This window comes from Nannobrachium achirus (genome assembly GCF_963921795.1).
Source record: "Nannobrachium achirus genome assembly, chromosome: 10".
NCBI lineage: Eukaryota > Metazoa > Chordata > Actinopteri > Myctophiformes > Myctophidae > Nannobrachium > Nannobrachium achirus.
In genome coordinates this window covers 42,551,440-42,563,979 of record NC_137819.1, presented here as the reverse complement: position 1 = coordinate 42,563,979, position 12,540 = coordinate 42,551,440, and the positions used below count along the sequence as shown (strand labels likewise).

The 12,540-nt window shown below is 43.3% G+C and overlaps 1 protein-coding gene across 4 annotated transcripts in view; it reads right to left on the bottom strand.

Annotated features, from left to right (window-relative positions):
• yrk (Yes-related kinase) overlaps positions 1–12,540 on the bottom strand; it is a 57,579-nt gene that overhangs the window by 16,680 nt on the left and 28,359 nt on the right. For 3 of the 4 annotated variants that reach the window (XM_080735755.1, XM_080735758.1, XM_080735757.1), the window contains exons 2-7: positions 10,065–10,114; positions 8,659–8,908; positions 6,758–6,860; positions 3,628–3,726; positions 3,012–3,115; positions 2,326–2,475 (exon numbers count right to left, since the gene is read on the bottom strand). In XM_080735755.1, coding sequence (XP_080591881.1) covers positions 2,326–2,475; positions 3,012–3,115; positions 3,628–3,726; positions 6,758–6,860; positions 8,659–8,899 — 697 coding nt within the window. In that variant the 5' untranslated portion in view covers positions 8,900–8,908; positions 10,065–10,114. The remainder of the gene's footprint in view (positions 1–2,325; positions 2,476–3,011; positions 3,116–3,627; positions 3,727–6,757; positions 6,861–8,658; positions 8,909–10,064; positions 10,115–12,540) is intronic. The other variant, XM_080735756.1, reaches the window with a different exon arrangement.

Here is a 12,540-nt window from a genome sequence, read left to right as displayed (position 1 = left end):
GTGGAGAGATTAGTAATTAGCCTATATTAGTGGGGTTATTTAGTATGGGGAGGTGTGTGTGTGTGTGTGTGTGTGTGTGCGTGTGCGTGCGTGTGTGTGTGTGTGTGTGCGCGTGCGTGCGTGCGGCGTGCGTGCGTGCGTGCGTGCGTGTGTGCATGTTTGAGGTAAGCATTCAAAAATGTTTGCCCATCGTTTCTTAAAGGGATAGTTCACCACCAAAATGTAATGGAGACTTGAATTCATGGATATTTTTTAGTTTGTGTCACATAAGCCAATAATTTGAGGAGACTCTCCATAGGAAACAAAGCAGGATCTTTGTGTCTCCATAGGAAACAAAGCAGGCTCTTTGTGTCTCCATAGGAAACAAAGCAGGCTCTTTGTGTCTCCATAGGAAACAAAGCAGGCTCTTTGTGTCTCCATAGGAAACAAAGCAGGCTCTTTGTGTCTTCATAGGAAACAAAGCAGGCTCTTTGTGTCTCCATAGGAAACAAAGCAGGCTCTTTGTGTCTCCATAGGAAACAAAGCAGGCTCTTTGTGTCTTCATAGGAAACAAAGCAGGCTCTTTGTGTCTCCATAGGAAACAAAGCAGGATCTTTGTGTCTCCATAGGAAACAAAGCAGGCTCTTTGTGTCTCCATAGGAAACAAAGCAGGATCTTTGTGTCTCCATAGGAAACAAAGCAGGCTCTTTGTGTCTCCATAGGGAACAAAGCAGGCTCTTTGTGTCTTCATAGGAAACAAAGCAGGCTCTTTGTGTCTCCATAGGAAACAAAGCAGGCTCTTTGTGTCTCCATAGGAAACAAAGCAGGCTCTTTGTGTCTCCATAGGAAACAAAGCAGGCTCTTTGTGTCTCCATAGGAAACAAAGCAGGCTCTTTGTGTCTTCATAGGAAACAAAGCAGGCTCTTTGTGTCTCCATAGGAAACAAAGCAGGCTCTTTGTGTCTCCATAGGAAACAAAGCAGGCTCTTTGTGTCTCCATAGGGAACAAAGCAGGCTCTTTGTGTCTCCATAGGAAACAAAGCAGGCTCTTTGTGTCTCCATAGGGAACAAAGCAGGCTCTTTGTGTCTCCATAGGAAACAAAGCAGGCTCTTTGTGTCTCCATAGGGAACAAAGCAGGCTCTTTGTGTCTTCATAGGAAACAAAGCAGGCTCTTTGTGTCTCCATAGGGAACCAATACTGGCCATCAAATTATTGGCTTAGGAATGTGACAAAAACTAAAAGATATCCATGAATTCAAGTCTCCATGGGGTGCAGTGTTGTATTTGTGATTTAAAGTTTGGGGGGATGCAATTTTAATGACATCACACGCATGTCGCCTATCACCTACCTACTGTACAGGAGTTAGCAGGTCTTAGATATGCATAAAGGCTCGGTCCGTTGTTAAATCCCCCTGGTGTGGCACTATGACGTCCTGTAAATGTTGTGGAGGTGTGGACTGAACTGTTGTTTTACATCAATGTATGTCCGTGAGTGTGATAGGGAGGCAGTGGTTTAGGGGTAGAGAAACCGTCATTAGAACACGGAGGGTTCCCGAAGGGTTCCCAGTTCAATAACAGGCTCCCCCAGAGTTGTCGAAGAGTCCTTGAGCAAGACTCTGAACCCCTAGTTGCTCCCGGTGTGCAGGTTGGTGCCTTGCATGGTTTCGGTGTATGAATGTGTGTGTGTGAATGCGGGTGAATGTAATGCACTCTGTAAAGTGCCTTGGATGAAGGCGCTATATAAATGCACCATTTAACATTTACACCGCTCAAAAAAAGATATGGGACGGCGTTTATACACGTGTGACCGGACCAATACAACACTGATGGGGTGAGTCATGGATTTTTATGTGTGTGAACTATCCCTTTAAGGTGTTGCTTTTCAACCACAGCAGGAAGTCTAGACAGGAGACTGGACACAAATGCATGATTCTGAATGTTGAAGGTAGAGATGTGATGAGACCCGTACAAGCTTCTATAAGGTCTGTCCTGTGGAAACCTCATTATGTCCAAAACTGTTGCTTTTCAGGATTCAAAGTGTAAAGAATCAAAAGCAGCAGATCTACAAGCTCGAAACGCGTCACTTCGTGGCACGTTTTGAGCTTGTAGATCTGCTACTTTTGCCGTAGTATGATCAAGTAGGGTGTTAATTTACGAAAACTAACAGAAATGGAGATAAGAGGTTCCTGTCCGACAGCAGCGACGATATACAGCACACACCATCAGATTAATCAGTGTGGGAAGTGGAGAGATTAGTAATTATATTAGTGGGGTAATTTATTTATGTGTATGGGTGTGTGTGTGCGTGTGTGTGCGCGTGCGTGTGTGTGTGCGTGCATGGTATTACCTGTGTAGTGCTCCACCAGCTGTTGCACGGTGTCAAACTGTGACCTGGTGGTGATGTAATAGCCGCCGTTGTCCAGCTTCCTGATCTTATAATGTTTGACGTGGTCTCCTTTCACATCGTCCCAGTCACGGATGGACAGAGAGTACGCACCTGGAGGAGAGAGGGACAGAGGGAGAGAGAGAGAGAGAGAGAGAGAGAGAGAGAGAGAGAGAGAGAGAGAGAGTGAGTGAGAGAGAGAGAGAGAGAGAGAGAGAGAGAGAGAGAGAGAGGTGGAGAGAGTGAGACAGAGAAAGAAATGGACACAGAGACAGAGAGAGAGAACAATACAAGTTGTCAATACTATACTAATTAAAGTCTTCTTTAAGTCTTGTATAGGAGATGAAACTTTGATTTTGTGTGTGTGCGTGCGTGCGTGCGTGCGTGCGTGTGTGCATTTGTGCGTGTATATCCATAACATATGGCAGTCTGCTTGTGTCAACTGATCATGATCTTGTTTTTTTTTACTCTGATATATTTGGATTTTGACATGATTTATGTCGTAAACAGAAAATCCAAGAAATTGAAATGTGTGTGTGTGTGTGTTTGTGTGTGTGTGTGTGTGTGTGTGTGTGTGTGTGTGTGTGTTCGTGCGTGCGTGCGTGCGTGCGTGTGTGTGTGTGTGTGTGTGTGCGTGCGTTAGTGCTCACCCTTGGTGGTCTCGCTCTCTCGTATGAGGAAGGTTCCTCTCTGGTTGCCCTGACCCAGCAGCTGTCTCTCTGCGTCCTTACGCCCCATCTTCCCGAAATACCACCTGTTGCCATGACGACAACAACACCACACCGTTCAACAGCAACGCACCTCACCCACACACACCCCCCCCTTCCCCTATGACACCGCTCACTAATCGCCGTTCGTCAAAGATCGAAAAGTTCAACAAGAAATTAAAGTGAAGAAAACTAAGTTTGATTAAAAAGTTAAGCTGTGTTGCTCATTCCATGATTGCACGATCCTTACAAGATCTACCTCGTGGTAAAGGTGACTAATCAAGGATAACAATGATATGAAATACAATATATATACAATACGATAGATTATATTGAAGGAGAAAAATAAGTGACCGAAGTTACGTTTACTAAGAAGTTTTGTTAACGATCAAAATAAGAACATTATAATGGTGTGGAAAAACTAAACCTAAAATTTGCCACAGACGAGGCCAAGTCTTACACGGACACATTTGTCTGTGTATGCCCGGACATATTGATGACCCCTGCAGGCCTGCACTGGGGTTGAATTAACGAAAGACAGAAAATGTGTTACACTCACTCTTCAGCTTGTATGGAGTCCACAGGAGCCACGTAGTTGGAAGGGATGTATCCTGAGTTCCCTGTGTCCAGAGAGCGGGCCTCCCACCAGTCTCCCTCTCTGTCAGAGACAACCAGCACAGTGTTTACCACTTAAACCCCACACAGGTTGACCAGAGTCCCTCCTTAGGGCTCTGTCCAACTATAATTCTTGGAATATCTCTGTGCATGTGTCTGAACACGTTTCTCTCCTCTGTGGTTTTCAGCAATCGATCTGAACTTGAACACAGGTCAGGCGCGCCTAACTTTGAAAAACAAGCAAGAAAACATTTTGTTAAACACGTGGTACAACTGGGGACCACAGCAATGGAAACAAGCTCCCCGCCCCCAGGGCTTATCCATTCTTCTTCAAAATGTAGAGTAGTCAATCATACTTTCTCCCTTTTTCTGTCGTTATGCCAATCGATTCCTCCCCACACATATTACTGTGTTGTCACTGCTATCATATCCTACCTACCTGCCCAGCCCATAGGAGTACGTGCAATGACCAACATCACCCCCTTCCCCACCCCGGCTTCCCTCCTCCAAACATGGGCCAATTCACTCTTTGTCAAGTCCCACCCCATGTCTTTCTGTTACTAGGTGGGACAACAAAGCCAGGGAAGAATATTTTTATAATGGAAGTGAATGGGAAAAACGTCCCACCCGTGTCGTTTTCATAGCCTCATTATTGCTATATTTAAAGTACCAAAAGAAAAACATCTACGTGATATTAATAAAAAAGGAACAAAAAAGTACAGTAGTTACATTGCAAAACAGGGGTTTTCCCCTGAAAATACATGTTTTAATTAGTTTAATCCTCTGAAACAGGCAGAGGACAGAGAAAGAGAGAGTGCAGTGCATCTTTGGTGACTCGCAATGACCAGGAAGTTGTGGAACTATAATCTCGCCCTCAACATAAAATGTATTTTAATTGTAATTCTGCCCATTTAAAATATATGTACCAAATTGAATATCTTAGTCCAGGGGTCAGCAACCTTTTTGAAATGAAGTGCCATGTTTTTATTTTCTAGAGTGTCAGTGTGCCATGACAACATAAATTTTAATGACAAATATTTTGACTTATTTTAATTGGCAGGACATTGATATAACGACAATTAGATCCACCTATCTCCCCGACTCCCTCCCCAGTCAGAGTTCAGAGTTTTAATGAATGTAGAATTTTGTGCAAGATGTAATTTGCTACAAATTAGCTAACTTCATTTAACTGACCAAGTTTAAAAAAAAAAAGATTTCTCTCTCACACTTCTGCCAGTGTGCCGGTGATCACCCTCCCCTGTGCCAATGTTGGCACCCGTGCCTAAGGTTGCCTACCCCTGTCTTAGTCGATATAGTTTGTTGAAGCTTATTCATTATACTCATCGAAATCGCTATGACCGCGCCGCGCCGTACTGCATCGCGGCCGTACCACGCATCAACGCACAATGCAGTGTCTAGCAGGAGACGTCTATGCAAGACTAGTAATCCACATAGCGATTTATTTTATCATTTCAACAAATATTCACTGTGTATTCACTCCATTTTGTACCAAAATGTTCCTATTTATCATTACAAAGCAAAAAATGTAATAAAAATATAAATAAATATCAATTTAAAACTACACTCTCGCCATTAATATTAATGGAAGAATGTGGACTTTGTCCCACTGCATAACTCCGCCCCCGGTAGCAAAAGAGAATGATTTTTCTGGTTGGCCAGTCAGGGACCAATCAGAAGGCTGACAAAGGGTCAAATTCACCGTAGATTCGAACCCACAACTTCCGTGGGGGTGGGCAGGTACTTTAACGCTGCGCCACCCGAGCGTCTTTGGCATAACTAACTTGGATGCCAAACTGGCATGACTGTACTACCTGTACTGTTAAATTAAAGTAATCAATCAATCAATCAATCAATCAATCAATCAATCAATCAATCAATCAATGAGATTACAAATAAGCTGCAAAAAAACACATATAGGGCAAAAACTTCACAGGTAAAAAGAAAAAAACTATAAATAAATGTATGATAGAATCACATGTGTTAAGAGATCAGACGTGTTCATAACTGAACTGTCGACAACAAGGTAAGGAGGTTCATATGATGACATCATCGTCTCTATCGGGTGGAAACCTCATATGTCCAAAAAATGTGACTTTTCAAGATTCAACTTCAAAAATGGCAAAAGTAGCAGATCTACAAGCTCGGAAGGAACACGTCGCTTATGGATCTGCTACTTTGGTGTGACGCTGTATAGTGTGATCAAGTAGGGCGTTAATTAACCAAACAAACACAAAAAGTTTGAATATGGAGATAAGAGGTTTCTGCCCCGACGGCGGCGATACATAATCTGGTCTAGTAATTATATCTAGCCATCGTTACCATGACAGCCGTCCACCTTGCATGAAAACACAGAGAGCTATTGGAGTTCTTCTCAGATGAGACGGGGAGGGAGATGTCATCAGAATATTGCTAGGTTACTGTCCTCGACTCCTCGCCTTTTCATCATTCTGCTCATATTCAGCGCACACCCTGCTTTTAACCACTTAAAGCCGAGCAGGATTCACATTAAAAGAAACTTTCGCCTGAAATAGCAGATCTACAAGCTTAAAACATTAGCTTTTTTTTAAAAAGCGAAAACATAAAAAAGTATTAAAGGGGTATTTCACTTTCCAAAAATATTCGGGTAATTTTATCGTCTATTCAGGCTTTTGGGAACACCCCGGACAGTTTTTTTTAAGTTAGTCGATTCAGTATTTAGATATTTGATATCCATTTTATCAGACAAGCCCCGTTCATATTGTACAAACCCATTGTAACTTCAAACTCCATTTTAACAAAGATAGATTCGTCGAAAACACTCATACTGTCCTCCTAGTAAGTGAGGGGGCTGTGTTTTTTCAATTACTTTTTAATCAAATAAATGAAAAAAGTCACCCTCACGTTCTAGGAGGACAGTATGAGTCACCAGAGCCAAGGACGGGTGTTTTTGATGAATCTATCAAAATGGAGTCTGAAGTTAAAATAAGGAATCTCTTATCTCTTCAATATTCTATGTTTGTGTGCATGCGTGCGTGCGTGCGTGCGTGCGTGCGTGCGTGCGTGCGCATACTGACGTGTTGTTGATGATGTGGAACTTCTCTCCCTTCTGGAAGGTCAGGTCGTCTTCAGTGCGAGCGTCATAGTCGTACAGAGCTATGAAAAGAGTCACTCCCCCACCTGGAGACAAACACACGCACATCACATCACATCACATCACATGTCTGTTTTTAGAGTTTCTCACAGACACACACAGTATAATAAACTCAGGAAAGGTGAAAGAGGGCGATTGAGAGATAGTTTAAGTCAGGGGTCTTCCACGTTTTCAGGCCAAGGACTCCTTATTTGAGAGAGAGATGAAGCAGGGACCCCCACAACCTTTTCAGAGATTCCATATAGTTTCATTGTTTGACAGCAAAATCATCAGTGTATTTTGGTTTCATGTCAATTTGTGTTTTCAGATATTTAACCACTTGAACCGTCAATACTTCATTTTCACTCTGTACTTAGTCTGCTCTTTTTCCCCTTTACACCAAACCTCTTTGCCAAAAATAGCCGGTCTACAAGATCACAACTCCTCACAGCGCGAGGCGTTGTGAACTTGTAGATCGGCTATTTTTGGCTAAAGTTCTCAGAATAAGTGGTAGGAACTCTGAGGACCCCCTAGGGGTCCCGGACCCCCTGTTGAAGACCCTTGGTTTAAGTTAAAGGAATAGTATGTATGTGTCCCAAAACTGCTGAATCTTTTTTGAGATAATTAGTTTTGGTATGTTTTTGGGGGTTACTGAAACAAACAGTGAGGGTTTCTGCAGGCACAGTAAACACCACCACCACACTACTGCATTGGCTGTATGTATGTATACATATTTTTTATATTCATTATGTAAAGTGAAAGTGAGTGGGATTACTCTTTTGATTACATAGCTTTTTATTGGTCCCCCAATGGAGAGAGGGATCGAGATCTTTCAAGAGGCAGCTTCCAGCTGATCACACTACACACGCATTGTGATCTTGTAGATCCTCCATTCTCAGTGCGTGACCAAGTATAACAGCCCCTCCATCGCACTTAGTTGTACGATGGAGTTGCGTGCCTAAAATAGCTGATCTACAAGATCTGCTATTTTTTGGTAGAGATGAAAGCTGCTGATGCTGCCTAAAGAATATTGGTGAGCATGCCAGTCTATGCCATTCTAAGTCATTTATCAGGTGATGATATGGCATTTACAGTGATCAATTATTTTGTATTTGGAATGCTTCAGTTGATGTTTCACAACAGTTTTATTATATATAACTAGAAGCTCAGCCGCGGCCGAGCGTCTAGTCTTGTGCCCGGGGGGTGTGCACGTGTGCACAGTATCTAAGGGATTGAATGTTGGGCAGATCTTTATGCCCATATATGGTGTTCCATGTTGGAGTGACTGTTGGGCAGATCTTTATGCCCATACATGGTGTTCCATGTTGTATTGTCATAACTCTGAGAGTGTACACTGGGATCCAAATGGACCCATATACAGTAGAGTCCATTTTGTTTCATTTGTACACTCTCCGAGTGTCCAAACCTACGACCCTATAAGGGTCAACTTGGAACCTCCTCAATGAACACGTACTGAGGGTCCATGGACCCCACTTTGAGAACCACTGTCCTAAAGGTTCTTTTTTAGCGGCACCTGCTAACCGCTCCTACATCTGGCTTTGTGTGTATTCATGTCTGTACATATGTCTGTACGTCCGTCCAGCACAGCCCAGCCTTGGCCAAGCTTTGCAGGACGTTCTGAGCATGTGTAAAGGCACCGTTCACTTCACACTGGGTGTGAAGTTTTATATTACAAACCGTTATCGGATCGGCACTCGATATCGACCTATGCGCGAATTACGGGTTAGCTATCGGAATCGGGAAGAAAGAAATGGTACATCGGTACATCTAAAATGTTTGGTGTGCGACTCTGTGGCATGACGGATAAATAAATGAATCCCTTACTGGTGATGCCTCCGGGTCGTATCTGCGATGAGGGGTTATTGAAGCTGGGCGTGGAGAAGGGCTTGTTGAAGTCGGGGATCTGGGTGGGGTCGGGGCCGTAGCGGGGCGGGGTCAAGGCCACCGACACGCCCCCGTCCACGCTGTTGGAGGACAGGTCGCCTCCACCCGTCCCCGCTGGCCCCATCAGCGACGGCGGCGCGACTGTCTTGGCGGCCTTCTGCTTGCAACAGCAACACCCCATGATCACACTCTGTAGGCAGGACAGACAACATGAGGAAATTCAGCAGTAGGGGTGTTATTTTTATTGAATAGAAAGCAATGCTTATTTTGTTTCATCGTTTGACAGCACAATCATCAGTGTAATTTGGGTTCATGTAAATTTGTGTTTTCAGATATTTAATCATTTGAACAATCAACTTAATAAACGTGACCTTTCAATCTGTCCTTAGTGTGCTCTTTTTCCCCTCTACACCAAACCTCTTTGTCGAAAATAGCCGATCTACAAGCTCACGAGGCGTTGTGAGCTTGTAGATCTGCTATTTTTGGCTACAAAGTTCTCAGAATATGGACACTAGGGTTCAAGTGTTTAATACAAAAAAGGAGAAAAAAGTTTCTATCACACAAAGATTTGGAGGTCCCCCTGTAGTAACTCTGAGGACCCCCTAGAGTCCCTGTTGAAGACCCTTGCAGACCAAAAAGCTGGACTTGCTGAAATGTTATGGCAACTCTTCCACTCTATTTCTTTGTCATGTTATATTGTTCCAAAGGTGTCTGATCATCCATTCACACAGCATCATAATGTTGTATTCTTGTCAAGAGGGTATTTGGATGAATTTATCAGGGAAAGTGGGCACAGAAGCCTTCTATTTTTGGGGGGTTATCTTATAGTAAAGAAATTCACGTTTTCAAGCCTGTAACTATAAGGAAGAAAGGAGAGAAACCTCATTTCCTTTTTGATCATTTTCTGCTGCTCAAAGCCTGTCAGTGTAAAGAGGTACTGCCAATCAGCCAGCACACAATAAATGTCCCTTTCACATGTCTTCAAATGTCCTCAACGCTGATGAAAACCTGTTGAAACCTGCCCGTTGCTCTGTCCGTGGAGTGGAGAGGTAAATAAAACCATGTGAAAAGGACATTTGTTGTGTGTTGGCTGTTCAATGTCTCATTTTCATGACATTGTTGAGCCATGCTGCCTGTGTGCACCATGAGAATTGTATTTAATCTGGAGTGTTGCGGGCTTTCTGCTTCTTGCAGCGCTTTCTCTCAATCAACCGCCACAAGAACAAAAAGGTCATTACAGGCTCCCTTCACTGGACGACGAGGGGTGTACACTGTAGAGCGACAGACAGGTGAGTGGAAGAGGACGATGCGTGGAGGAGAAGGAGAAAAAAAAGAATCTTGCTCACCTCACCTGGATGTCTTCCTCTCTCAGATCATCTGTCGGTCAGCATCGCCACTGGAAGGAGAGGGACAGACAAAGAGAGAAGTTAAAGAAAGGAACGCGTGAGAGAGAGAGAGAGAGAGAGAGTGATGAGGGGAAACAGAATGACGGGGGGCAGAGTAGGCAGGCAGAGACAGAGACAGTGAAACAGAAAGCACAATAGAAGGGGAGGAAGGCCGAGTGAAAGGCAGAAAGGTACCAGAGAATGAGAGAGATAGAGACAGATGAGGTTAGCCACTTCCTCTTTCACTCTGCAAGGGGGCTGTTCTGGTCAACAGCTCTGTGTGTGTGTGTGTGTGTGTGTGTGTGTGTGTGTGTGTGTGTGTGTGTGTGTGTGTGTGTGTGTGTGTGTGTGTGTGTGTGTGTGTGTGTGTGTGTGTGTGTGTGTGTGTGTGTGTGTGTGCGAGCACGTGTGTGCGTGCGTGCACGTGTGGGTGTGTGCATACATTTGTATGTTAACAGCACGTGTGTTGCCTGGAACCTTCCATAACCTTTACGGAACCTGTTTTGTTGATGTTTTTTTGGTTTAGGTTTCTATTTTAACCACCAGAACGACCACTGAACGCAAAATCCTTATCTATAAGCTCACAGCACGTCGATGCGAGACAATGTAAGCTTAGAGATTTGCTATTTTTTTAAAGATGAGGTGCCATGATTTTTTTCCCCCTCTAAAACATGATTATCAGGTATTATGATTATACTAGGAGGAAGATTGTTTCCAAAAAAAGTGTACAGACAGAGGTTTTTATGTGGCCACACCCACCAGTTCATTAGTATGCCTGGTTGTCATGGTGGGTGGTGACCCAGCTGAAGTTAGCTACACCCATGTGTGTTGGGTGAATGGAAATTAGGGGAGGGGTTGATTCTATGATGTAATTGTATCTGTGTTTTTGGACCGGCACTTTTGACCCACAAGGTGGCAGCCTCCAGGGAAAAAAACAAATATAAAGGGAATACATAATTGCTCATAACAACCACACCAGGGGGTCTAATGAAATACTGTCAATCTCCTAGACACATGAAAAACAGAAAAAGTACAAAGTTATGGCACCACCTCTTTAAACATTCTGACGACATGGTTCACTTTGTTCTTTAAAAGAGAACCCCCAATGAAAAAGGAGTGAAAATAGCAGATCTACAAGCTCCCTGCCAGGGCAATGGTCCTATGGAGACATCAAATCTCTCTTTCAATTCTTGGAAGCTAAGAGCGTCTGGTCTCTGGGAACCAAATACAGTTCTAACTAAACGGCTTCACTTCTGCATCAGCGCGAAGAACACGTTTAAGCAATTATTTAACTTCCACTTCTCACTTAGCCAAAGCCACAGCGCAGCACAAAACCATCACAACGACTCGGTACAAATGGACACCAGACCCACAGCCATGTATGTACATAAAGGGGAACCAGAAATAGAAACAATTCAATTGTAAAAAGAAATGAGTCATCACATGGCGGGATAAAAAAAACGTGACGCCATCTGACGCAGAAACCGTGCCATCTGACCCACTGAGTGGAAACCACGTCAGGAGGATGATATGCATATGACCGTCTCTGTCGGGTGGAAAGTGGGAACCTCATATGTGCAAAACTGTTGTATTCAAATTCAAAAAGCATCAAAAGTAGCTGATTAACAAGCTTGTGGATCTACTACTTTTTATGCTGTTGTGTTGTGTGCTGTAGTGTGATTATTGTGGGCTCGCCTGGAAGGCGAGCACACGTATGTTATCTTCATTATTTATTAGTGTGGTTGCCCTTACAGGGCAACACACTATAGTTCTAGGGAAACTTTATTTCTTCGTTTCTAGTGTAACCTTTTTTTCGGCGCGAATCTCCTCCCACAGTTTTTGCGCCACACACTCGCGCCATATGTCAAATCGACCGGCTTGATCGGGAATAGTGTGCTATTACTTTTCTAAGAGAAAAGTTGTATAGTTTAATTGATATTAATTTATTAGTGAATTAATTTTCCCCATTGACTTATAATGGGAATTGCAAAAACTCACATTAGATTATTTTTCTCTCGCAAACAATAGGAGCTACAGTTTCAAAACTTGGAGAGGAGATTCATAATTATTGCAAGAATTAATCAAATTATAAATACATCACTCGGCCTCATGGTGGCGCTATAACAGCCCACTTTACGTTTTGGCCTGTAACTCTTGAACCGTAAGTCGGAAAATTAAAATTCCCTTTTCCCTGGATTCCTTGGGTCATGACGCATCTCCTCATATAGGCCACGCCCATTTGCGTCAGGATAGATTTTCCGCCATTTTGAATTTTCTTCAAAACACACTTTTTGCTCCTTTTCCCACATATTTTCTCCAAATGTCACAAAAATCGGTACACATGATCTATGGACTTATGCGATAAACATATTCAAACGATATTTTGATAGTCCATACCGTTCTTCCGTAACAGGGTTCCAAAGTTAGCGGGAGGGGC